Source organism: Rhagoletis pomonella, unplaced genomic scaffold (genome assembly GCF_013731165.1).
Source record: "Rhagoletis pomonella isolate Grant_MI unplaced genomic scaffold, Rhpom_1.0 Rhpom_scaffold_00004, whole genome shotgun sequence".
In the NCBI taxonomy this organism is placed as follows: Eukaryota; Metazoa; Arthropoda; class Insecta; order Diptera; family Tephritidae; genus Rhagoletis; species Rhagoletis pomonella.
The window spans coordinates 8,038,183-8,065,726 of record NW_023458558.1 but is presented as its reverse complement, the minus strand read 5'-3'; the positions used below and the strand labels follow the sequence as shown (position 1 = coordinate 8,065,726).

Sequence of the window (27,544 nt, the reverse complement as noted above, 5' to 3'; positions counted from 1 at the left end):
CATTGCATTTCAAATGCATTTCAAAACATTTCCAAATACTCACGATCGATCGAGCTTGTATTGAAATTTTTTCTGATTTCTGTCTGCCCTTTTTCGTGTGCCTTTTGGCGCTTGCTGCGTGTTTCAGTTCCGAAAATTCATAGCCAAAATACTTGGCTTTAATTTTTTTACTTATTATTTCGCATATTTCGGACTGGACGAGACGTGTTTATTATCGCTTTTTGTTTTTCTGTTTTTTTTTTTTTGGAAATGTTCGGTACAATATGTTAGTGACCGAAATAATGGCAAACCACTCCCGTCGACGCTTAATATCAAGATACAAATACATATACATACATTAGACAGTACCAGCAAAAGTACAGTACAGTATTTTGGCAAGAAAATTTGGAAAAAAAGTATTTTTGGAGGTAATAATTTTTGTGTTCCAAAGTTAATTGACCTCAAGTACCCCGTTGTAGTACTAACCCAACAGATCTCAGTTCTCACCCTAACGTACCACCCTAAATTCAGAAATTAAAGCTCACCGAAAAGCATAGAACTTTACAAAAGAATACAAGTACTTTTCAAGCAAAAAACCAAACCGGCTTCAATTCTCATATAAAAATTTAAGATTAACCTTAATGTCTTCACGATCCAATTATCGGATCTAAACAAAATTAGTATGGGACCACCTTTCCGATGAAGGAAAGGAATCTGTTATGCGAAAATAAAGAAAATGATAAACATAAAGACAAAGTCGAGGATGAGGATACCGATCAAAGTAAAGATGAAGAAAGATTAAAACCAAGGTAATTAAAGAGGAAAGGATATAGAGAGAGACACAGAGACTCAATCTAGGAATTATTTTGGTATTTTAGAGATTGACGGGATTCTCGAGACTTATCGATAAAATAATCGATATTTTTATCGGTTTTGTTGTCGATATTTTTATCGGTTTTGTTATCGATATAGTTATCGATTTTTTATCGATATTGTTTTCAATATTACTATCGATATTTTCGGAACATGTCGATATAATAATCGATTTTTTTATCAATTTTGTTATCGATATTTTTATCGATCTGTCTGTTATCGATATTTATCGATTTTGTTATCGATTTTTATCGATTTTGTTATCGATATTTATCGATTTTGTTATAGGTATTTATCTATTTTGTTATCGATATTTATCGATTTTATTATCGATATTTATCGATTTTGTTATGGATAGTTTTATCGATTTTCTTATGGATATTATTATCGATTTTGTTATGCATATTTTTATCGAGTTTCTAATAGATTTTGCTACCAATATTATTATCGATTTTGCTATCGAAATTTTTATAGAATTTTTCATCAATTTTGTTATCAATATTTTTATCGGTTTTGTTATCGATTATTTATCAGTTTTGTCATCGATATTTTTATAAATTTTGTTATCGATATTTTGATCGATTTTATTACCGCTATTTTTATAGATTTTCTAATCGATTTTACTACCATTATTATTAAAAATTTTGCTATCGAAATTTTTATCGAATTTGTCACCGATTTTGTTATCGATACATTTATCGGTTTTGTTAGCGATATTTTGTTGGATGTTTGGATGTTTCTATCGATTTTGTTATCGATAGAGTATAAAGCTAAAAATGAAGATAAAGGAAAACAGAAAACATAAGTGTAACACTGGTCTACAAGGGTTTTGCGAATAAGACGGGACCTGGTGTTTCCGAACGGATTTTTCGTGCTGAACACGAATCTGGGGTCCAAAACTTCCCATCACGTCACGTTTTCGAGAAAAAAGGGGTTGAAACCCCTAAAAACAGCGTTTTTGGACATTTTCGAAAAATTGTAGAGCCGAACCCTAACGTGCTACAAACTTTGCATATGTCAGAAATTAAAGGTAAAATTGTGCCCTTTCGAATGAGCCTTATGCCAAGTTGATCGCATGTGCCCTTGGAGCAGGGGGTGTATTTGTGTCTAGGGGTGCAGGAAAAAACAGCGTTTTTGGCCATTTTTGAAAAATTGTAGAGCTGAACCCTGACGTGCTACAAACTTTGTATATGTCAGAAATTAAAGGCTAAATCGTGCCCTTTCGAATGAGCCCTATGCCGAATTAATCGCATGCACCCTTAGATCAGGGGGTGTATTTGTGTCTAGGAGTCCAGGGAAAATTGATCGCAGAAAGAATTTCATCTTAAACGACCATATAAAATGAATGATGCTAAGATGCAGATTCGTAATCAGCGACTTTTAATATAGTTAAAACCTTGGCATTATTAATTTTCTATGATCGTTTAAGATTAAATTCTTTCTGTGATCAATTTTTCCTGCACCCCTAAACACAAATACACCCCCTGCTTTAAGGGTGCACGCGATCAATTCGGCATAGGGCTCATTCGAAAGGGCACGGTTTAGCCTTTAATTTCTGATATATGCAAAATTTGTACCACGTCAGGGTTCAGCTCTATAATTTTTCGAAAATGGCCAAAAACGCTGTTTTTAGGGGTTTCAACCCCTTTTTTCTCGAAAACGTGACGTGATGGGACATTTTTGACCCCGGATTCGTGTTCAGCACGAAAAATCCGTTCAGAAACACCAGGTCCCGTCTTATTCGCAGAAAAAAAGTTGAAATTTGTAGACCAGTGTAATTAGAACGAACAGGGGTAGAGGTAGGGATGTAGATAGAAAAAAGACAAAAAATACATATAACATTAAGCAGAAGCAGATGTTTGTATGTAAATTAGTTATGAAACAAACTGTACATGTATGTAACGTAAGTTTCACCTCTCAAGTGTGGCCCAGGCGCACTTACTTTTTTTTATATTTGCTTGTAAGGTGGTACTGCCTAATATACATACGTACATCCATACTATACATCTACACACAAAGGTGCTTGCACAACGCATTTTCCGCAACACTTTTCCAGTTTTTAAATAAAACGTTTTCCCCCACTACGCTTAATTTATTCCTTGAAGATCTATTAATGAATATGCACATGATTCCCTGCAGGAAATAAATTGAGAAACACATTTAATCACCGATTACGGTCGTCTATATGGGTTAAGTATGTTGTTTTTTAACGCTTACCTATACTGCTGTACCTTGGACTAACTATGGTACTTCTTATTATTTATTATTCGGCTCTACAACGGCTTCGTTTATAGGTTTTTACCAAAACCAAGCCGGCACAATCGCATTTTTATGCGTCTGTGTAATTAAACAAACTTTTCCTAAACATTATTCGTTACTGTCCAGACTTCTGCTACAACTAAAGACGGGAATGATGAGAGCTTTGTAGAAAGTTAATATCCGAGAGGCTCTATTGATTTTTAAATTGGTTGACCTTTTACGTGGCGGGTCTCAAGCCACAGCTGGGAGTCACCGGTATGTTAAGCCATCTACTTCAAGATAGACACCCGCAGGTGACCGAACGTACAGGTGAAGGAATGTTCCGCGCAGCTCTCCATATGAATTACCTGCATTTGGTCAAAGGCGACTTACCCAAATAATCCAATTTACTAGAGATGACGCAAACAAGGTCCTTATTTTTAAGAATATATTCCAAATAGAGCATTGCAGCAAATCAACCTGAATTACCTATAGTTTGGAGAGACACCTCCTGCCGGGTTGTCAGTAAAGGTATACAGACAGCTTAAAAACTTACGAAGGTATTCTGGCAGCCACTTTAGGCTCCAAGGCAAAGTTTTCGGTGCCTATGGGGAAGATCTTGACCATTTTCCAGGCGGAGGAAGCTATGGTGGACAATACATCTCTGTCGCTTTTGTTTTGGATGTAGTGGCTGACCTAACCCTGTGTAGATGGTAGTCGTTGTCGTCAGACCTGAACTAGCGATAGGTCCAGGAAATACAGTTTTGACGATGTTGGCCAAAAGCGAGAGGAGTGTTACTTTAGTGGTTTTGAAATAGCAGGCCATCTGTAATGTGGCAGAGCGCTATTCCTGCAAACAATTTCCTATTAGGGCCTATGCCCCGCATCGGTTTGCATTTTCGAATGTAGATATATTGGCATACATACATATAGCACATTTGTTTACATAACGTAAATATTTCGATTTAAGAGTTTTTCTTGAAACATCGGATCCATTCTGATTCCTTTCGTGTTGTGGTATTTTATGTATTGTTGTTTTTAATTCGAATCATAGCAAAAAGTTCGGCCGGCACTGCGATTTATAATCATCGTTGCTCCACTTTACAAAGTGTGAAAATAGTATATGTATACATACATATTTAATACAACAGAATTAATGCATACATACATACATAGGTATGTGCATACTTAGGTACATATTTATGTATGTAGATACATATAAATACGTCAGCTACGCAGTAAAAGTCTTCAAAGAAATTAATAAGCGATTGAAACGGTAATGTGCAGCGTCACAGTTTTAAATGAATGAATTTATTGCGGTAATTTGTATAATATTCATACCGTTTCTGAAAACATGGCATATAATGTTAATCATCCAACGAGTAAAGGATTCCATATTTTTTTTTTTTAATGTGGAGCTATCTCTTTAAGATAATACTCAGGGCCGATTTTAGCGAAAATATAATATACATATTATTACCTTAATTCACAAAAGCCCTAACCAATAAATATTTTATTTTACAGGGCAAGCAAAAAACATTATAAAAATAATATCAAAAACAGTTAGGAGCAGTTTCATAATGCAACACTTAAAGTTCCTTTTGCAAAAGTTTCCTTTTAGTTAAAGTGTCATTTAAATGTAACAAGAAGTGTTTTCATAATACAGTGGCAATTAAATAATAACAAAAGGTTAATTTAAATGGAAATAACTTTTATTTTTATACTCTATCGATAACAAAATCGATAGTAACATCCGACAAAATATCGATAACAAAACGGATAAAAATACCGATAACAAAATCGATGATAATATTGGTAAAAAAATCGATAAAATTATCGATAACAATATAGATAACAAAATCGATAGCAATATCGATAACAAAATCGATAAAACTATCGATAGCAAAAACGATAAATAATCCATAACAACAATCGATTAGAAAATCGATAAATAACCGATAACATAATCGATAAAATATCGATAACAAAATTGATGACAAATTCGATAAACATTTCGATTTTCGATAAAAATATGGAAAATAATATCGATAAATAATCGATTACAAACTCAATAACAAAATTGATCAGAAAGGCGATAAAAATATCTACAACAAAATCGATAAACAATAACGATAACTAAATCGATAATAAAATCAATGACAAAATCGATAACAATATCGATAAATAATCGATAGCAAAACCGATAAAGGTATAGATTATTATATCGATAAGTCCCGAGAATCCTGAAAATCTCTAAAATCCCAAAATAGATCCCAGATTCTCTATAATTACCTTCATTTTAATCTTTCTTCCTCTATCTTCATCTTTATTTTTATCTGGCAAAATATTTTTTTTTATTTTCACTTTTGTTGCAACATATTTTGATTAAAAGAAAAACACTGATTAAAATAAAACAGTTTACACAAACAACAAAAAATATAATCGATAATCGCATGAGGCTATTGCCTGAAAATTTTAAAATTCACTTAGTGGCATTGTGCTACTATGATAGCACGGCCGAGAAATCATAGTCAACTTAAGTACAGTAGCCTGCATCACTCCACATACAGAAAAAAATCGGTACTGTTTTTCCACTGGAATTATAAAATCTAGTACATTTTAAGGCTTTCACTAAAATATCTCGCAAAAATTTGAGATTTACGTGAGCTGAACCGACTTGAAAATACCTCCAAAAATTTAGTTTTTTATTTATAAAAACATTTTTTTTATTAGTTTTTAAAAAACTCAGCCAAAAGCTGACCAATTTATTCTCTCACCCTTTTAATTTCTTTGCGAATAAGCTCATTCAAAGTATGAAAGAGGACGGTAAGAAAAACGAGTGTCATTCCATGTTGAATTAAGATGTGTTGGAATTTGATTAAAAAAAAAATTGGGACGTGAGTTTTTTTGCAAAGAAATAAATAATAAAGTTTTGGAGCAGTTATTTAAGTTTTTCTTACACAAATCTTTGAAAAAAGTAAAAAAAAAAACAGCATCAAAAATCTCATTAGAAGCATCATAGAAACATGGTAATAGAGAGTAAAATTTTGAGGAAAAGAAAATTATCAGGAAAAGTTACTGAACGCAAAACTAATAATAAGGTAGAACTTACGCCATTTTGGTTTTCTGATGGTTAAGTTCTGGCGCGTTATTTTCCTTTTGGTGGGAAATTTTTCCCATCATCATAAAAACAAAAAAAAAAATACCTTAGAGGTTGACTATTCATCTACACTTTCATTTCACTTATTTTTCTGAGTAATTTTTCATCAAATCTACCATCTTAAAAATTTTGTTTAATAGCGTTTTCTTTTCTCGAAAAAAGGCTGCACTTATTCTGCCTTGTGTTAGCGCTGTCACATTGTCAAGTTCTTTTCTCAGCCCTTTCACAAGGCGCCGTGTTCTTTTCTCAGCAGGTTGCGCTCTGATCCGGCGAAAGTGCTGCCTTTTCTGCCCTCAAATAAACGTGAGGGTGAGAGCTGCATGGTTGATTTTTAATTTATAGTGTTTTCTTTTCTCAAAACAACTTCTGCCTTTTATATGCAATTATTTTCCCTATCAGAAATAAGTGTTTTGCTTTAAAATTGTTAAAGACTTACAGGCTAAGTGAATAATTCAGCTTTATTGAGTTCTATAAATAAATTGTGATGGAGTAGTATATTTTCTGTTTCATTCTCATATAAAGAACGCAACATTTTCTCAGGTTTCAGGGCAACGCAAAGCAAGAGTTCCCATATAAAAGGGCAGAACTTTTTTTGAGAAAAGAAAACGCTATAAATATGAAATGGACACATGTCAGCTTTTTTTAAATTTTTACTTGCAACAATGTGCAGCTCTATCGGGTTGTTGCGCTTTCGAATTCGCTCTCTTGCAAATTTTTTGGGGTTATTGAACGCATTTCCAACAAAACCTTGCCAGCAAAGTGGTAAAAATTCGTAAAATTTGTTTGATAATGACGGGTCTAGGAGTGTTTTCGTAGTCTGCCGACAAAATTATCCAGCAGCAAAATTTCCGAGCATTCGCTATCAAAGAGACAAAATAACGAGAGGTCAAAATTTGCAAAAACTTCCAATGTTTGAAACAGCTGATCACTTTCACATTTGCACATAGGTAGTCCATTTGGTAATTTATTAGCCACTTGGTGCATTGTCCCCGAATAGCAACTAAAACAATGAAACAATCCCTCTTTGACTAAACTAAGGGATAAATGTTTGATGGCAGCATTATCCCCAATATAAAATTTTACGAGCTGCGTCTACGAATTGCATACATATTAGAGGGCTGCATGAATTCATTCAAAATGGCATATGAATTATTCATATACAAAACGAATGAATTATTTTAGCTTTAAATTTTTTTAAATTTGAATGATTACCTGTTTTGATCTATACGTCCAATGCAAACCAAAGCTCCCGAAATCTTAACGAAGTCTTTAGGAGTAAAATTATAAGAAGTGATTGAAAAATAAAGTAAAATTCTGAAAAAAATCTGCAAAAAATCTTTCACACAACTGCATAATTTTGATTTCTTCAACGATTTTCTTCAGAAACTTCATAAAAGAATCGAAGTGTGCACAGATTGTTTCATTTTAGAAAAGTCGGCAAAAAATCGTATGAGAATTCTTTAAAATTTCTCTATAATTCAGAATACTCTGAAAAAATGGTTAGCAAGGTAATTGAATTAAAATAAATGACATATGTATGTATGTACATATGTATTGCTGTGCTCCTATTACAATCCGAACACGGAGTTGGATGAGGCTCATTGCGTGGCCTCGATCTAAGGCAGTCCTTTTTGTAGAGAAAAAATATTAAAAATTTGTTAAAGATAAAAAAAAAATGTTAATTATTAAATTGCCAGTTTTCAACCGAAAATAAAACTACTCCACTGGTTATATTTAGTGCCAATATGTATAAGATAATACGATTTAAGAAAAAAAGATAAGAAGGTAATAAACGGCTAACTAAACAATCAAGTCCAAGCACACCGGGGCGTATGAGTGATCTAAATTTCAGTTTATACAATTTTTAAAGCGACTTTGAGGGGATTGAAATTGCTATGATTCATAATACAAACAAATTTCTTTAGTTATTACGGAGATGAAAGAAATATGTTTGTATATATAGCGTTTGCGGTTGTGCGTATGTATTTAAATTTGCATTGGATTTGTAAATGAATGCATTCGTACGAATAAATAATTATTAGGGTTATGACTTTTTTGGCTTTTTTTTTTTTGAATGTGTTACAGCCTGTGTTGCCATGTGGTAATGCTTGGCATAAGGCTTCGGGAAAACGCCCTAATTTGGGCAAACTTAAAAATCCTTCAGCGCACAAGGACTTTCAAAATTGCAAGGGCAGCCAAAAAGTAAACACTTTTACGGTAGAGAATTTTCAGTAAAAAAAATCTACTTTCATCGACATTTTTGGTGAAAAAGGGTGAATTGCAGGACTGGATAATCGGTTAAATAGACTTATCTATGTTCGGGCTTTAAAACTTTTTGGCAAATATTATGACACTACTATTTCCTTAGTTTGCATTCTTAAGTGAACTAAGAACATCGGAGAAGGTCTATTTTATTTGAGTTAATGAAAAGATAAATACCGTTATGCGAGTGACTTTCTTACTTAGATATATATCTGAAGAAGGTCATTTAACTTTTCCGGCATTTTTACCAAAGGATCATCGTATGCAACCACAGGCTTTTGAAATCTAAAAAAAAAAATGCATAACCCTAATAAGTATGCATGTATGAACATATGTCTATATTTCCGTCAGAGATCTGCCCGTACTTCCCAGTCGGACCATGCAGAATGTGATTCCCTAAGAATGCCTTTTAGGGTACTCTGTTTTTCGCGAGAAATTCGAACCACATTAAAAAAAATACATTTAGGAAAAATTAGAAAAAAGCTGCATGAATAAATAATTATACTCTTTTTTCACTACAATGGAAGGCTAAAAATCTGTAGGTCGCGAAAACTTCACTGTTAAAGTAAGGAATTTGACTTTTGGAAAATAAATCCGAACGAGAATAGATACTCAGCAAAGCTCTCAAAACCAACAACAGCCACCTCATGTGAAATTACCTTCTTAAATAACCGTTAAAGACTCCATGTTTTGGAACTACTTCTGAGTGGAAAAGGAGTACATCTTGGAAGCAACCAAGTCCGACTGGGTTATTATAATGGCTGCGTATGCCAATTAAGTAAACAAACCAAAACATTCACGAAATACGCGGCCTAGCACATTCATACCTACATGAATCAATACATACATACATATGTATGTACACATGTCCATACATAGCTCGGAGCAACAATGTTTACATTTTAAATGACTATTAGAGATATTGGCAATATTCACTTGGCATAATTTCGAGCGATTAAAATTGAGGGATGTCGAGTAAAGTATTGAACAGATGTTTACAAATTAGTATTAAAAAAAAAAAAAACAGAAAATATTAGCAACATTGTAGAAACGAGCATTTGAGTATATTTGCATACTCTTTTCTATTCGAATTTTTATTTTTTTTATTTTCGCCAATTAAATTTAATTCATTTATAGCAAAATGCGAACATTTTTTATTGCAGCGAAGATATCACACACATATATTGCATACATACATACATACATACCTAAACATCTAGCAAACGCAACTAATGGAAAAATTGCCGGAGCGTCCGTTATCCGCGCGCTCCCTTCCGCTAACGCCCAACGCCGCGCACATCACACCAACACAACCACAAACAACTTCATCGAAATCCTCATCACGCCGCACCTCGGGCACATATGCGTATGAAACATTGCCATCACCACCACCAGATCCACGTCAGAGCGATAACATTTTTCAATTTCCACCCAAAACCAAAGAAAATCTGCCAGCTGGCTACCACACGCTCTTCAACTACGTCGAAAGCGAAGAAGAATTTTATAAAACACTCAACAAAATCATAGCGAACGATTGCAAGGCGGCGGCGGCGGCACATGAGACGGACAGACAGCAACAGCGGCAAGCGCAACAACACTCAGTACAACAGCAAGCCCAACAACAGCAACAACAAACGCAACACCATGACGGAGAGCAGCCGCGTTGCGCCTACTGTCAGCACATACGACAGGAATGCATTCTGTTCATCGATCCGTTGCAGAGCCGCTTGGGTAGCAGTTTGTCTGCGCTGTTGGCAGCCCAGGGCGCCGTGGAGCAATTATCGCGCCTCTACGCATTGTGGGATAAGTACCTGGATGAGGCGGCAAAGTGGCGGCGACAGCGGGAATGTCTCAATTACGTAAATCTGCTCAACGAAAAGGTGAGTTTAAGTATTTAGCAAAAAAAAAACATTAAAAATAAATAAAAATAGACAAAATGGGAAAACCATCAACAAAAAACCAACGCAATTTGGGTGAAATTAAATAAACACGCAAAATAAAGAACATAAATAAATAGACTTTCTAACTCACGCGCGCTCCTCCACTCTTCTTGCTCTCTCACCCCTTTCTCATGTTGTGTATACGTGTACGTGTACGATGTGGGCGCGTGTGTATGAAATTTAGATGGAAAACGCCAAAGAGGCGCGCAGTAAGCGACTACAACAAGTGCGTCAGCAACAACAACAACAACCACAGCAACAGCAACACCAGCAGCAACACCAGCAGCAGCATGAGCGCGATCAAGATCAGTACTCAGACACAGAGGCGGATGTGGAACAATCGATCGCGCTCATCGAGTCAATATTGGGCGAGTCCGCAACGACACCAGCTCCCGCGACACCGGCCACTTCGTCGCTCAGTTTCGGCAGTTTCAGCGCTTTTGGAGGCGGCAGCTATGGTGGCAGTAATCCCTCTTCCATTAAACGAGGCGCTCTCAAACAGTGAGTACCGAAGAGCGGCAAACACCTGTTGCGAGCTGATCGAGCGACACCAAGTGAGCGTGAGTGACACAGAGAGCTCGATTGGCGCAGACAGGTGCAGGTGTCCGTGGCGCGACGAAACAAACTGTTGCTCAGTCGCTCTTTACTTTTTTTATTTTTTCTTTTTTCAGGCAACGCCAGCGCAGCAAATCGATGATGATTGACGATATGGCATGCACATCTGTGGCGTCGCTTGGCGTTAAAGCGGACCATGAACGCGACTCGAAAAGCTCAAGCGCCTTGCCGCACATGCTGCGGCGTCAAAGTACCTACAGTGAGGGCAAATCGAAGGTTTCAAAGTGGACGAAGGTCAAGGCTGCGTTCAAGTGGGAGCGTGCCAATGTACCGGCGCTAGCCGAAGGCGTAGGAACTGGTGGTATAATCGTTTATAATGCTGTGCCCAAGGAGCACGTGTCGCATAGTGTGGGTTTGTCGCCGGTGAACAACGAAGTTGCGAGGTGAGTGTGAGGCGCAGAAAATTGTTGCTGTCTTGTTTTTGCTGGAAACGGTATTCTTCTTTTTCTTAGATATTTGCGAGTGCCATCATTGCCTTGCCCCGCCGGCGGTGGTGGTAGCTCGGCTGATAGCATACTGAGCTCATCATCGGGGCATCTGCTAAGTGAAGCTGGTACGCCGGGCACAATCAGTTCGGCGAGTTCAATGGACGATATTGATAGCAGCTGTCGCAGCACGCTGAGTAATTTGTTTACTGTTTTCAATGCCATTTATTTGTATACAAATTTTTTAATGATTTATTTATTTCACATAGCATTTTCATCTCTTTATTTACCATAAATAAAATATTATTCGTGCACTTAAAAAAAAAAACAAATTTTTGTAAAATAATTGTATACTCCTTTTAATGCGAGCTTCAAATTCATTCGCAGGAAGAGATTCCACCAAGAGCGAAAGTCGTGTGGTTGGGCATAGTCAATCGTCTCTATTGGAACATTCAAAAACCGATGATGCCGAAACATTGCAGCCACCATCGAAGAGCGATGGCAACATGCGTACGCTTACATCGAAAAAATCCTCCTCAATCAAATCTTTGCGTAAAAATAAGAATCTTACTGACTTTGAGGCACTGCCAGAAGATGTAGTCGTTGAACTGAAAGGCACAACATCCCGTCGCACAAAACCACCACCAAGTCCACTAAATCTTAACCTCAAACAGGTATTGGAACTATCGTAACGAAAAAAGAAAATGCTCTATAATAATGATTTGCGATTTCCATTTCAGGAACTTACCGACTCGGATTTCTCTTACTCACCCTACTCATTGAAAAGCCCCAAAGATGGCACACAGTCATTGAATCGCTCGAAGAAAATCAATTCGCCGGGTAATTCATCGGTGCCAAGCAGCCCTTCGCGACACTCGGACTTTTTTTGTGAATTCGGTGGGTAAAGCAGCATCTTTAGTAGAGAAATGAAGTACAAGCGGTGTTTCTCTGTTCTTTTACAGAAAGTGAAGATTTATCTAGTGGTGATTTTTCCGAACCTACCACGCCGAATCACATGACATCGCACAAGTCGTTTCTTGACGAAAAGAATGAAATCAATCAACGTTATCAGATGCTACGTGCCAAATTTGACATGGAATTCGAAGCGAAACGTCGCGAATGGGATAAAATGAAAGCTAATACTAACGCATGTAGAGGTGAGATAACTTTAGTTAAAAGCGCGACTATAGATACGAAAGGCAAGCTTAGGTTTAAGAGGATGAAATCAATCGAACCATGCGAAACAGTTTTAGAACGGGAAGAGAGGAGAAAATAATTGGAAAGTACAAATACTCGCATGCCCTTGAATATCGAGAGCTGTGAGTAGCGCACCTCAGCTGCAACCGCTGCATGTTTTCCTTCATGGGATGGCAGTGAAATCGATGGTTGTGTGGAAATTCCTAACTGCTTTGTTCCCACAGCTTATCTCTAAGTCACACTTTGCTGGGTTCACATACATTGCAATATCGAGACAAATGAGAGAGATTGCCACGAATGGCTATAAAATTCCACCATTTAGTGATCATATTAGACAAATTAATGAATATACTACAGCCGTAATAAATGGCTTATGGACCAATGAAGATGATCAGTTGGTTTCTAGATCATTATGGCCACGGATAAATGTAAAAAATACGGAAAAACTGCAAGTACGTAACCTATAACTATTCCAACTCCTCACTCTGCAGGCTGATCAGACTATAGAGCAATTCTCGATTTTCAAATAATTGGCAATGAGAATTCTTCTGGATAAAGACGATCGTCAATTCACGTCTTCATTTTGAACTTCCTTGACTTAGGGTGGATAGAAACAAGGAAGTAACAAACAAAACTCCTGTATCCTAGGTTTCTTTGCTGGACAAAGTTAATTATTTGGTTGCCGCCTTAGAAGAGTTTAAGCAGGATACATATATGTACATATATAGTTTCATCTTTATTTCTTCTCCAGTTGATAGAATACTCTGACATTTTTGAGGTAATTCCTTAATGAAACCACGCAATTTGGAATAGTAACCCCTTCCCGCCATGAGCCAAACACAAAGTTACGAATACGGCTAATACATATCCCCGAGGTTTGATTAGGCTTGGTTATAAAGTGAGTGCCAAGAGACTTTAATCCTAGCCTCGAAAAATCTAGACAACCAAAGAGAGTGTGAAGATGACTTCCCCCTGCCGTCCCGTTACAGGCTGCGACTTTAAGCATCACAGATCGGATAGTGACCTGTCAGAACCTTCAACCTGTAGCTAAGGCACGTAAGACGCTCTTCGATTCAGCAGGTCAAGAAGGACCTTGAAATTGCGCATGGCTTAGTTTTTACGTTCTGACGTTCGCTAACCTTAAATGACTCACAGACGGCCAAACCTGATGTTGACGGAGAACTCTAGGCTTGCTTTTAAAATACTCTACAGCCTAGGGATCATCAAAGATTTAGCCTCTGGTAGCATTGACAGAAATGTTCCTTCTGGACCAAGAGATTTGTTCCGAGAGCCATGCAATTTTCTCAAGTCTAATAATTTCGCTTACAATATATATGGATGGTTGCGCTCCGTTGCTGTCTGCTGCTGAAGCCTGGAAAATGTATTTTCCAAAGCTTCAATGCTCTCCTTACTAATAAGAAGCAGAACCGTCTGTGACACTTTAGACTTACACGCCCACCCATTTCGAAATTTTGGGCGTCAAGATATTTAAGTAGTGTCCTGCCATCAATATTCATGCGCCAAATGCGAGCCATAGCGCTCCTGGGTATCTCTCTGACATCGATAAGTTTGAGCTTCAGACCCTTCAAAACCTTGAAGAGCGCTATTTGAGGAAGGCTTAAGGGAGGTGCTCGTCACACTTGATCACCCTGGTTTCGCGTACTACCTCCTTAGAGTTTCCCCACTTCTCCAGCATCAAAAGATTTCTCAACGGTCAAAGGTTTCTGAAATCGTATTAAGTTTTAGTTTTGCTTGTAATCTTTTGATACAAATTTTCCCAAATTTTCCAAACTTCTCCGAAATAAAATTAACTTAAATGTTCCTTCTTCTTTAACTGAACAGCGATAGCCTTAATCACGCCCCCAAAACCAGAAGAGCATCCGCAACATCCAGTCTTTAATAATAACCTCTCAGCTAAACTCTTGGAAGAAAATCTAACACCGGACTTTAAGAAGAAACTACGCAAATGGCGCGTGAAAAAACAAATCTCAGTCAGCGGCGGGCATTCAATGCAAATCTCGCCGACATCGCCGGTGCGCGAGTGTCCTTCAGATTCAAAGCCGAAAATCGATTGGAACCTGTGGAAAACCGGCCAGTTGAAGTTGGAGGGACAGGGTCTAACACCGTTGCCTGATCAGAAGAACTTGCCAGAGGACTTTCAAAAGAAGTTGGGTAAGGATAAAATTTCTTGGATTTAGTATACTCCAAAATAAAATAAAAACTATGCCACAGAGCAATGGAATAAACTCAAACAAAGTGGTGGCACAAGCAATATTCCTAGCGGTCAGGATTCCATAAAACGTTCCAGTAAACTTACTGATAGCGTGAAGAAAACTGTTGAAAATAAGCCACACGATAAGGATAAACTCGAGAAGTAAGTGCAACTGTGACTTTAGCACTTTCATTCTCCTAAACATTTCTTCAAAACAGACTAGCCAAACTCAAAGCGATCGTAACCGATCATCCGGCCAAGGAAATCAAGGTACAGACCTCAGAAGGTGTTATGAAGTTCGAGGGCATATCACGCAAATTCACACGCAAACTATACGAATGGGAGAAGGCACGTGGTATAGGACCCGAGTCGTCGACATTCGCGTTATTGCATCCGGGCTATCGTCCGATTGTAGTAGATCGCATCACAAAAGAAAATAATACCAGTAAGTCAACAGTGTGCCCCACACACTTCGTCACTAATTTAAATTATTTCTTCGCAGATGACAACTCACCCACACTCAGTCGTTCGTTTTCATTGGATAGCATCGCCCAAAATAACACTACTCTGCCCGCCATCTCACAACAAGCCTCCAGCTTATCGCTGAATGACGTGAATGAGCTGAAAGAGATGGACAATCAAGGCAGCTCAGATGTGCTTGATGAGCACGAGTACAAGAAATACGAAGAACCCGAAGCGGTTATGGTGGAAGTGGAGGATCACATTGAGGAGACGGCATCACCGCTGATTACCGCGCACACTCTAATGGAGCAGCAAACACCAATCTATAAGTACGAAGAGTGCGCTTGCAGCGATTACTGGTGAGTAATCAAAAGCCCTGTAAAAGCTGGTGAGTTGAAATGCGAAAACAATGTTTTTTTTTTGGCTTTCCTTTACAGCAATACGCGACGAGTACAAAGCTACGAGTCGCACACCAATTTGGCACCTCTGCTCTCCGTGCTGCAGCGAACTGAGGAGATTTTCACTAAACTTAAACACGCATCAGTGGATTTGTGTCAAAATGTGGAGCTAGGTCAGTGCGAAACGATGCTTACATACATACGCAACATATATCCATACTACTCGGATAGTCTGATGAAGCCGAACGTTCTGAATGCCATATCGGATGTGCAAAGCGAATTGAGCCGAATTAGCGATTTGGTGAGTTTTCTTAAACTATCTACTTATGTACGAAAGAAGAGGACAGGAGCCATTCTCGCTGCTCAGCCGAACTCACCGCAAAACTTTTTCTTCCTCGCGATTAGCGCTGTAGTCGCTTAAGGTCGAGGCCACGCAATGAGCGACGTCATACAAAAATGCCGCTCAGAAATGCCGCTCAGAGCATGGCCACTTCAATAGTATTTCCTATGTTTAAATTAAACCGCTCAGCCGCTCGCCGCTTCGCCGCTTTGCCGCTCATTGCGTGGCCTCGGCCTAAGCGAGGACGTTGATCCTGTCTCTTCTCCAACTGACTCATATTGGAGATTCGACGATAAGACAAGACCCTCTCCACCTGGCCTGTCAATAATGATGAAAGTGCCAAGGACCTAACTGTCTGTTGTAATTGCTGCTTTTCGACATAGTTTTTGCTTAGTCCTCAGTTCGTACATATATCTAGAACACTGAAAAAATGCGGGTTTAGCTTCCATTCTTCGCGAATATTTCAGAGAGGATTTGTTCCCGTTCCGTTCTCTTTTCCCCAGTTCCCAAATGGATTTTCGAAAGAAAGTTCTTTTTACTTTTGCTCCAGGTTTGTTCTTTGCCGCTACGTTCCGCTGACTTTTGTTTACGAAAGCATTGTTCGTGTTGGAAACGTCTTTGGTTTGGTTTCTCGATAGTTGTGTTTTCATTTTCGTTATTATGAAAATACTCCAATCGTGCCGTAGGAATCCCTCGTAAGGGTGTTTGAAGCGCTTATAAAGGAGATCTATAGAAGCATGTCCTTCTCTGTCACTGGTGCGTGGATATGCGTGGGTAAAACTTTAATCAATTCAATTTTGTTGAATAGGAGTTCATCTAGCGTTCCGCTTTCTCCCAGACAGACACCCGCTTTCTAACTTATCTCACTGAACAAACGCTGCAGACTTCGGTGGACCCTTGAATCGAATTCGCGGGAGTGTATTCACTCTCTTCTGTGAATAAAGGCTCGACACAAGGAACTGAATTTAATGGATCAACTATAAGCAGCAACAAGATGTCTAATTTTCTCGGTCATTTCCATCCAAGCGCAGGACTTAAGGTCACAGAGACAGGCGCATGTAGTTATGTCCCAGAGCAATCGATATGAAAAACATCGGTTGAGCACCTAGCGATTGGTATTCGAACTAGGAATTGGTATTCTAAGGACTTTTATATTCCCAATGTACAGCTTAAATCATATCTAAGTGTGCTTTCAACTACGGAGGCGGCCCTCTAACCTAACTGCTTTGGCTTCCCCTCGCCATTCGTTACTTCCTTTAACCCCTACACTTTTTCTTAATTTCTCCACATATTTAGTGTGAAAAGTGCCCACTTGACGAGGCCTGTTGCCAGGAAATCATTGAGGAGCGCAATATTGAGTACAACGAGGAGCTGAAGGGCTTGTATGAATCCCTGACTTTGCTTCGGCGAAGTATTCGTAAGTAATCCACAAATATTTAAATGTTAATCACCAGTAAACCAATTTCATATTCTTCTTCCCAGATGGCGGCTCTACACCGTACCCCCGTGACATGGTACCGGACATAAATATAACCGCAGTCGACGCACAAAACACTGCGGCTGACATTTCAAAGGATCAGATTTCAACCACACTAGAAGCAACGGATGAGTGGAGCGCATCGCACGCAGAAAACGATGAGGCCGAGGCACCGAAGATATCGCAACGTACCCAAAATGCCAACAGTAATGGCGCGAACGGCGCCACTGGTAAGAAGAAGTTACGCCTTCGCAAAACGGGCTCTCGACAGAACAGCAAAACCGAAAGCGATAGCAGTGATGCAGACAACCACAGCGTTTTGGAGACGCCACGACGCGTAAAGCGCAAGAATTTTCGCATAAAGCAACGTTCCTTCGACGAAGACTATGGCAGAGTCGAGGAGGCACCTGCCGATGACATCGTTTATGTATTGAAGGTGAAGCCTGGACATCCAATTGAACAATGCGAAAGTGTGGTTAACATGGCACGCTGCCTATCCGAAACCAACAACTACCGACCGATTAGCGATAAGTGTCTGGCGGCAGCCACAGCCAAACCGACACGACCACCACTCGATGATATTGACCTGAAAGAAAACTTAATTTTTAACCAAAATGAAAATGTTTTTGTGAAAACCAAACGAAAAGTATTTACAGCAGTCGCTGAGCCGAGTGCTATCGGCGGCATAGCGGTTATCGAACAAGAATTGGCGCAATCGCCAACTGAGCGGGAAGCTCCCGACGCAACGGCGCTTACCGATGCTGAAAGTACTATGCCGGAAGCTACAGATTTGGATGACTCGGAAACGCCCACTGAAGTTGGTAGTCTAACGCCGAAATGCTCAAATTCGACATGCAAGTCTTTGAGTCAGGGTGATGTACGCGTTATCGCGTGCGAGTACGAGGACGAGCGTAAGTGTCAAAGCGCTGAGAAGCTCGCAACTCCCACTTTAAAGCTGGCGAGGGATGCACGCCCGCCACTTGCATCCGATAGCTTTCGCGTTATCAACAAAAGCTGCACCAGTCTAATGCGTGAATCAGCCAGTCCCGCCAAAATAGGCATGGCTATGTCAAGCACAGTGGATAGTAGTCCCACAGAGGTGCGTAAAGAGCATATATTCAAAAAGAATACGGAAAAGTCCCACTATCACATACCTTTCTCGAAATCGCAAAGCGCCACAATCAAGAAAATCGAAACGAAAATTGCAAAAACACATTCAGGAGCCTCGATTGGTGAAACTTCACCCCACATGCTTACACCCGACAAATTCGACAACACAAAACCACGCATTGCACGCAAACTGGAACGAAAATCTCTCACTCCCACCAACATGCAAGCGCAGCATTTCGATTTTTCCGCACCACACAGCTCTGAGCCGACAACACCAACACCACATCTAGTCGCGACGCAAGAGACGCCACGTACGCCGCTTTCAGAACGCGCATTGCGTTTACAGAAAGCGAAGGAAGAGTTTCTGCAAGGTAATGGTGCTGCAGCGCAACCTGATGTGAAACGACGCGATGACATCGTGCGCAGCGAAACATGGGAGCAACATCGGCGCAGCGACTACAGCATCTCGTCGGCGGCGGGTGATGAGGCCAATTTGCCGAAAAGCTTCAGCGTTAGCACGTTTACAGGTGATTCGTACACCGAAACACCGACACACTCGGACACCGGTACAGATGCAGACATTAGCCTCTACGACTCGCTGCCACGTTCAGTAAGCCGTTCGGGTAAAATAACCAGCAAACTGGGTTTCGCAACGCTTGCATCGAAATTCCGCCGAGGCAAGGGTAGCAAAAAAGGCAAAGATGCTGCAAAGGAGTCAGAGGCGTCAAGAAGTAGTGGCCGAGCATTGTCGGCATTGTGTCGCCAAACACTGTTGACGGATGTGATTGCCGTTCCGCAACTTGCAGCGGAGAATCTACACGAAAGTGTGCAGAAGTCACAGTCGTCGCCGCAAGCGGGCAGAGGTTTTGCTGGCAGTCAGAGCGCCACTGTTTTCGGCGGGGTGTTGGGTCAACGACCGATGGAGCCTTTAAATAAATCGCAAAGTGAGCAATATGTCCGGCGCCATAAAGAGAGCATTGTCTAACTAGTCTAGTCACAGTGTAACAAATGTGCCATAAAAATGTCCTTGATTTATTTTTTTTTAACCGTTTATACATTTAATTTTATTTTTGTATGTAAACAACGATTGTATTGAGATTATTTGGAGATTCTTATTTTTGCTATACATATTAACCGGCGTGCCCGACGGGTAGAACCGCAGATGTGTAGGAAAGTTGTAATATAGAGATTTTTATATGAATGTACATATATTTATGTATGTATATGTGTTACAAATTGCGTTTCTTTTTTTTTCATATTTAGTTTGAAATTGCGTTTGAAATGTACACCAAAGTTGAGAGTGGGTTTGGTCGTATGGTCGACGCAAAACTATATCAGTGACTTTAAAACGGTTGTGGGCGTGGGCTTTCCCGCGGGCAAAGCTCTGTCAAGCTTTCTATATTAAATGTATACAAAGCTTGTAAGAGCTTTGCCCACGGGCAGGCCGATGCCCACCACCGCTTTAAAATCATATCGCGCGAGAGCTTTTTAAAATCTCCTATATATCCGTCGCTATGGACCTACGTCAGCGGCGACCATGTCCCATTAAAAAGCTATATTTTAGTCGCGACCGACTTGCACACATCGATTGCTTGCTAAGATTCGTACTTTAGACAATCTCAGTAGATACAGTGATAATGTCAGCCTTGAAATCCAACGGAGAATCACTCTTGCCCACAAGTGCTTGAACATCCATGCCTCCTCAGTGTTTCTACATACGCGGTTATAGCGTCAATCAACAAGAAGAAAAATACAATTTTAGCGATGGCGCTCATTTCTTGCTCAAGATGTTTCTGCGGCAATAAGGCGCCTCTAAGAGACATTTCTATTTAGAATCACACCCAAAGTTGCCACTGACGAAAAAAAATACTTACCATTCACTTGAAAAAAATGTACCAAATCTGGATTTGAGACTAAGTTGCGATAACCCTGCATAAGCTCATACATACATATGTATGTACAGTAGGGCTGGTCGAAAAAAACAAAATGTTTGATACGAAAATTGTATAGGTCTTAAAAGGTATTATTTTAATACCTTATTCTAGAAAATAAATATTGGCTCTCTGCGTCCATATCCTCAGTCTGCGGAATGAGCTTGAAAATTTGAGTGGGAATACCAATTTTTCAAATTTTAACAACGACTTGTGTAGATCAAATCCGGAACTTATTTAATAAATTAAGTAGGAAAGAAAGATTAATTGATTAAAATATGGATCAATATTGAAGACTGAAGATATTGTCGCGAAGAAACAGGACTTCTTTTCTAGAATAAGGGATTAAAATAATACCTCTTAAGACCTATACAATTTTCGTATCAAACATTTTGTGTTTTTCGACCCGCCCTAATGTACATACATACAGCTATTTCAAGTATTTATATATTGTGACAAGTATGTATATAATGCAAGTATTTAATAAATGATCATACCATTCGTAACTCTCCCCTTCGACCTTACATCTTTCACTTCGGTGCATTTCTTCCGTTTGCCTATTCATTGCTCGCCTTCTGCGGGTGCCTAAATGTAGGCCAGCGAAAAGCATTAAATGTATCGGCGGTCGGATTAAGTGTATATCAATGCATTGTGTTCACCCTGTGTATAACAACAAAGCGAAATTTGCTTACACTGAATCAATCTGTGGTGTTATTGAATGATCTACAGTAGCGTGGGTCGAAAATCCGCTGTTTTAGAATTTTGATTGGTAATAGCGAAAATATGGTTCATTTGCTCTCTTATATATTGTGGTTATTATGTGTGAAAGATGACAATTTTTGGTCACTATCTTAGGCTCGCCCAAGTCCATGAAAATTCAATGTGCTCAAAAAATAAAAATTAATACATTTTTTTTACTAAAATTGCAAGTATCTACAAAATTATAATTTGGTATATGGACCATTTTTGTGGAGAATCGAAGTAAGCTAAGAAAAAATTTGTTTACCACTTGAACTTTGATGGACTTGGGTGAACCTAAGATATTGACCAAAAATTGTCATCTTTCACACAGATTGTTTTTAGAGCATAATGAACAATATTTTTGCTATTGCCAATCAAAATTCTAATACAGCGGATTTTCGGCCCATGCTAATCTACAATAGGCGTGTTGTATTTGACGCCAAATTTAAGCTATTAGCTTATTTTGTATGGAAGACTTTGCCAATATAGTTATGTTGGCTAAGTCTTCCATACAAAATAAGCTATTAGCTTAATTTTATCGTCAAATAAAACACGCCTATTGTTGGCCAATGAAAAGAGATGTTAGAAATTTATAAAAGTCCGTTTATACATCACACGCACAAGGAATTTTTTGATGACCGTGCTACTATCAGAACTTGTTGTTTATTTGCCAGAGTTCTTCAGTGATTCGGTTCGGTTAGTGAGTATAAAAAGTGGCGACCTTCAAGGGCGCTTGCCGCTTTTAAAACTATTCTTTGGGGGTCCCTACATTAATCTCGCAAACAAAAAGCTTCCGAAATCATCCTTCAACAAGCCCTACACGGTAATAAATGCTTCAAGGGACACTTGCAAAGAGTTCTGGTATACTGTTGGGTGCATGTTCGCGGATGTCAATGCTGGCCCCGGTTTCAGACAGCATTACAAGCCCTGGACTCTTTCAAAACTGCATATATGCTTTTGAACAACTACGAAACTCTATTGAGTAAAAAAAACACCTAACTAACTTTTGTAAGTACCGCGGCATGAGAGTTTTAATGGCAACGAAAGAGCTAACGCTCTCACAAAACGTGGGTACCAGCAGAGCTTAAATAGTCCACAGCTGTTTCATGGTCCGTCAACATGATACACAGCAGATCTCCTAAAAAAGGCAATAAAATAAATGTATAACATCCTCAGAGGAACCTAGGAACGACTCCTGAATTTTATTTGAGAGAGTATAAGACCTTTCACAGGCTACCTGCCAGAACTTCAGGTTCTGTGGCTGAAACATTTTATGCGGTGGCCCATGTATCATAGGTCAAAGGCTCTTATACTTCAGGGAGCAGGTAAAATATTTTTATATATTTTCTCTACCAAGTATTGGCACTTTTTTCAACCCTGAGTCCTGCTGATGAGGAAGTTTTTGACTTCCGTATTGCATCTATTTCAATTGTTTATTTACTAAAACTAGATCACCCTTGTCAACCTAAGCCAACCTTAAGCCCTAAATGGGACGCTCGTAAGCCATAACCACTATGATTAGTAAAGTATCACAAGTCTGGTACCCTGATGGATCCAAACACTGGGGCCGGCGTATTTGGACCTATATTTCAAAATAGTGGACTGGGCTTATATCTAACCATATTCCCGGCGGAAATTCTCGTAGTGAAAATTTATGCCCGCGAATGTCTTCGTGGAAAGACTAACGGGGCCACAATAAACATCATGCCTGAAGCCAAAGCAGCATTAAGGGTCTTAGACTCACGTAAAATGGTGTCAAGGCTAGTAGACAATTGCAAAAGTGTAACAGGATTTCCTTGTGGTGGGTCATGAGGGCTTTAATGGAAACGAAGGTGCTGACACATGACATGGTCCTCAACCTTTATGTGGTTTATCAAAGCACTACACGGCAGAGCTTCTAAGAAGATGGTATGCCTATCAGGTTGCATTCCATTGACGTGGATATATCAAAAAGCAAATGACGTTCCGCGAGACTTATCACTTCCTCTCGTAGAGTCTCTGAATGACTGTTTCACCTTAGACGGGAGAGTTTAAAAATTTTTGCTGGATATCAGACAGGACCCTGCAAGCGAAAATACCACCCTCTGTAGACTGGCTACAGCAAAGTGGCCCTAAATTTGTATAACTTGCAGAGCGATAATTCTTATGCATCCAGAATCTGGAACATGGCACCCTTCAAAGTGCGAAACTTCATAGAGGGCCAAGGTTTTATTGGCTCCTTAAGGGTTACAATAGATATACATAATTAGGTTGCTGCGCTAGTATGCTGTAATAACTACAACTTCCAATGAAGGCAAAAATTGGCTCAATGTATATCTTCGTATTTCAATTTCTTTCAACATATGACACTGAGACAGTTAGTCGGAATAATGATCTATGAAAATTACGAAATCGGAGCGAATTACCCAGTAGGTATCACTTGGCGCAGTATTTCCTCAGGGCCCCTTCAATTTGTGACACCTTTAACGGTATATTGTGCACTTCACTTACATTTCATATGTAGATTTAATCAGGTACATATCAATTAAAGAAATAAAATGTCTTCACTTTTATTTATACAATCAAGTACTTATTTATATTCATAATTTATGAGCCGCCACGCGCAATACAATTACTGATATCAGCATAAACTCTCTCAAATTGTTGGCGCAATTCATCGAAGTCACCGCAACTGTCACCTACATCATCTACATCATCTCCATCGAGCATCACAGCGGCGATTTCATCGAAAAAATTTTGTGATGCTTCAAAGAGTCGCTGATTAAGCGCACCAATCCGTCCAACAACACACATTGCTATGCCCACCTGATCGATGTTACTATTATGCCGTTTCAGCGCAGCCACATTGCAAGCGCCAACCACATTGCGAGCTTCCGCTGCAGCGCTTCGTATAAAATGGATCTCACTATTAGCCTCATTCTTCAAAGCAGTCAAACTAACCTCCAACATACGCTTACAGCTACGTCGCTTCTCCAGAAGTTCACGGTCGAAAGTTGCAATGGCGAGCTCGTGCTGATGGTAGCAGTGTTTGTGGGCTTCAGTCGGACGCGAATTGGCAAGCATGGCGTGAAGACGTTCTCCAATCAAGTGTTCGTATTCGGTGATTAGCGACTGCATCTCATGCATGGCGCTGACAGATTCGTTAAGCTGATACTCGGTTTCGTTGAAGGTCAGCTCTGCTTGAAATTCGGCGTCTGCGATTAGAAGCTTCACGCCTTCGTAGAGCGGGCCATAGCGCTGAGTTGATAGCCAGGGGCTGTAAGGCAGCGCCTGTGCTGGTAGCTGAAATCGGAAGTTAATGGAAGGCGGAATAAATTGAGAAATAAACTCACAAGCAGGATTGCACTAAAGTGGTAGAATAGAAAAATCATGATCAGCTTCATGGTGTACACCAACACGCAGCTCTTTCGTTTGTGGTTGGTTCGTTGTCTTTCGAAAATCTACAATGTTTGATATGATTTTTGGACTTTACGAAATTTATTTTGCAATCAGTTAATTTCGTTAAAGTGGTTCAGTTAATTTCGTGGAATTTAATTAAGCAAATTGAAAAGATATCACCAACATTTTGGCAATGGAAAAGATAAAAAAATTACATTAGTAATGCTCGTAATTTTTTTTAGAAGATCCCTTATCAGCCATGCGATGTTGCCTAAAGGGCGGCAGCAGTCTTTGAACTAAGCAATGCTCTTCCATGCTCATTGTCTCTTTGGGATTTATACGGAACGGTTGAAATGCAATACTTTCGGCTACTAATTTCAATTCTTACCATTTTGGCTGTGAAGGTGATAAATATTTTAAAGAACCGCAGTCAAATTGGCTTACTATATTTTTGCATTAATATTTCTTTCAGCAGTCCAAGGCCAACGATACTGTTCAAGAACCATTATTCCCAACCGACGATGAATCAGCTATTAACAGCGCCAATGGTCCTGTCAGCACTGCCATGGAATCTCTGGCGTACAACACCGCTTCCATAGCTGATGAAATCTCATTCCAAGTTAGCACCAAACTTGAACGAACAGCGGATATCCTCCACGGAGGCATCGAGTTGCTCATCGCCAATGCACTGGAGCAGCTGGCACAACCGATCTATCAAGCGTCACGTAAGCTAGGCAACGATAGCTGCAACGCTACGTTTACCGCGGAGGACCTGCGTTCGACCATCGATACGCGCCTAAGCATTTGCACTGAGGAGCTCAACGGTTTGATGCAGACATACAAATCAGAGGCCGATAACAGCGTTTCTGCAATAGATAATTTCGTTATTACAATTAATAGACTGCCCGACGATTGCCAAGGTGAATCGTGGCCTGAACAAGGCCTGCAATCTTTTGCAACAGCCACGAGATGCTTTATCGAAGGTATTACAGCCTTAAATGCGCAAATTTCGCAGGAACTAAATACCGTTAGTTTATTGTTGTCGCGCACACGTCAACTTTCGCAGCAAAGCGAGACACAAGCGCTCGTTTGTATTGAAAAATTGGTAAATGAGATTGTGAAGCTCGTTGATGAAAAGCTGAAGGATTGTTAAGAAAACCTTATTGAGGTAAAGCAATTTCTAGCCGCTGTACGTTGCTTTTGGCATTAAATTTCGAAAGATTTGTGTAAGAAAATTATAATTACTTTTTCGAAACTCGGGGAATCGTATTATTTCTGGTTGGAATTTCAGGCGCAGTGGCTTAATACAAAGAAGCAGCGCATGTCTCAGGGGGTAGGGGAAAGATTTGATTGACTTATCGATCAGCATTGACTTAATCGATCTGTGGGATTTGTTAGTTCTGACTCTACTAGAAAATTTACAATCTTATACTTTTAATGGTATCAGATTTGGAGTACGTGTATGGATAATTCGTTGTTAATTATTAGAATCATTTCGACTATAGACCCGGACACAAAAAAAAAGTAGTGGTGGATTAATTTCTTCTCCGAGCTCCGTCCCGGCCCAGGTGTCACTCACTGCGTTCTCACCGTACAATTCTCTAGTTTTTCGGCATATTTTTGCAACGTTAAAAAATATAGAAGTAATAATTGAAAACAAAAACTAAATGAAAATTCTACTTACGGGGGGAATCGAACCCACGACCTTGCTACTCGTTAATCCGCATTACTGCCGCCTGTCAATGCACAATTTTGATCAGATCCACTGCGTCATTAATCCGGATAAGACGTTGCCGTGTCTCTATGCTTTTACAGTCAATTTGTTTCCCCAAGCTCGCTGTAAATTTATCATTCGGCTTGACCAAACGAAAGATTTTGCCATTCCTCACCGTACAATCATGGCTCGTGATCTTTGATATACGCATACGGATTATCGTAATATTGTTTTAAAACTCGCCGAAAAGCCCAAGGGTATTTCGACCAAACAAATTAATTCTATTCTCCAAGCTCATAATCAGCGTTTTTTCCTCCACCAAACGAGCCATCCTTAACAACCTAGAGTATTCGATCAAACCAGGTATTATTCGCAACCGAGAATCTAGCGCCCTCAACATATGGTCGCAATTTCTAAGACGCTCAGAGGACCGCCAAACACTTCAACACCATCGTAGATCTAAGACCTACTAAACTAAGCTATAGCCTCTTCACATTCCTCAAAACTTGTGGCAACTAATCTCAAATGGGCACTGAAAGTAAGACGCCTCTCTCGTACCACTTCTAATTATTTAATCGTTTCTTCGGGATGATATGTTCGTCAGTTTTCAGCGCTACCTCCTCTAACTTCTTACGACATGAGAAGAGTATTGCTTGTGTTTTTTGCTCGGCTAGCTTGAACCCGCCGACTGATGGGTCTACCTTTTTGGGTTATAACTTCAAGCTGTTTCGCAGACATTACTGCCGCAATGTCCTCTGCAAAGCCTAATAGGCTAATCGCCTGATCCCTGGGGTAATTCGGTGCGATGAACTCCATCACACATTGTTCCATAACAAGGGACCGTTTCGTATCGCAGGACTCGCAAATGGAAATAGATTCGTATTAATCTTCGAAGGTAGTATGAAATTCCAATACTCTCTAGTCTATCAATAGCCCAATATACATACATACATGTACATATGCGCATGTACATGTGTTAGTGCATGCCCTTAAGTGCTATCAAAATTATCCTTAACAAATAATATTATTTTTTTCTCGCATAATCGTTGTTTTTTTTTTTTAATTTCATTCGTCTTCTGCTCGACTAATTCA

At 39.4% G+C, this 27,544-nt stretch overlaps 3 protein-coding genes across 4 annotated transcripts; 2 read left to right on the top strand and 1 right to left on the bottom strand.

Annotated features, from left to right (window-relative positions):
• The first annotated feature begins 9,667 nt into the window (after positions 1-9,667).
• On the top strand, positions 9,668-19,924 carry LOC118736920. Of its 2 annotated transcripts, XM_036467061.1 has the most exons (14): positions 9,670-10,392; positions 10,637-10,953; positions 11,124-11,450; positions 11,520-11,689; positions 11,880-12,166; positions 12,233-12,389; positions 12,455-12,649; positions 14,532-14,861; positions 14,922-15,063; positions 15,120-15,346; positions 15,404-15,722; positions 15,801-16,062; positions 17,398-17,518; positions 17,584-19,924. In XM_036467061.1, the coding sequence occupies exons 1-14, from the start codon at positions 9,745-9,747 to the stop codon at positions 19,671-19,673; spliced, it is 5,592 nt and encodes a 1,863-aa protein (XP_036322954.1). In that variant the 5' UTR covers positions 9,670-9,744; the 3' UTR covers positions 19,674-19,924. The 2 variants fall into 2 exon arrangements, with proteins under 2 accessions (XP_036322953.1, XP_036322954.1); XM_036467060.1 differs by having other exon boundaries at positions 9,668-10,392; positions 15,120-15,722.
• Positions 19,925-23,884: 3,960 nt separating this feature from the next.
• LOC118738382 lies at positions 23,885-24,842 on the bottom strand. The gene is made up of 2 exons (XM_036469306.1): positions 24,693-24,842; positions 23,885-24,642 (listed from the first exon to the last, which is right to left on the bottom strand). Exons 1-2 carry the CDS (start codon positions 24,741-24,743, stop codon positions 23,947-23,949), a joined length of 747 nt encoding a protein of 248 aa, XP_036325199.1. The 5' UTR covers positions 24,744-24,842; the 3' UTR covers positions 23,885-23,946.
• A 131-nt stretch (positions 24,843-24,973) lies between these two features.
• LOC118738381 lies at positions 24,974-25,937 on the top strand. Its single transcript, XM_036469305.1, has 2 exons — positions 24,974-25,142; positions 25,214-25,937. Exons 1-2 carry the CDS (start codon positions 25,092-25,094, stop codon positions 25,889-25,891), a joined length of 729 nt encoding a protein of 242 aa, XP_036325198.1. The 5' UTR covers positions 24,974-25,091; the 3' UTR covers positions 25,892-25,937.
• The last annotated feature ends 1,607 nt before the right edge of the window (positions 25,938-27,544 follow it).

What these genes read in the sequence shown, in the direction of transcription:
- LOC118736920 (XM_036467060.1), top strand. Translation starts at nt 9,745, where the DNA reads ATGGAAAAATTGCCGGAGCGTCCGTTATCCGCGCGCTCCCTTCCGCTA. An exon ending in TAAATCTGCTCAACGAAAAG is followed by an intron (nt 10,393 to 10,636) that starts GTGAGTTTAAGT and finishes TATGAAATTTAG; the next exon opens with ATGGAAAACGCCAAAGAGGC. An exon ending in AAACGAGGCGCTCTCAAACA is followed by an intron (nt 10,954 to 11,123) that starts GTGAGTACCGAA and finishes TTCTTTTTTCAG; the next exon opens with GCAACGCCAGCGCAGCAAAT.
- LOC118738382 (XM_036469306.1), bottom strand. Translation starts at nt 24,743, where the DNA reads ATGAAGCTGATCATGATTTTTCTATTCTACCACTTTAGTGCAATCCTG. An exon ending in ACTTTAGTGCAATCCTGCTT is followed by an intron (nt 24,643 to 24,692) that starts GTGAGTTTATTT and finishes TTCCGATTTCAG; the next exon opens with CTACCAGCACAGGCGCTGCC.
- LOC118738381 (XM_036469305.1), top strand. Translation starts at nt 25,092, where the DNA reads ATGCAATACTTTCGGCTACTAATTTCAATTCTTACCATTTTGGCTGTG. An exon ending in TTACCATTTTGGCTGTGAAG is followed by an intron (nt 25,143 to 25,213) that starts GTGATAAATATT and finishes TTCTTTCAGCAG; the next exon opens with TCCAAGGCCAACGATACTGT.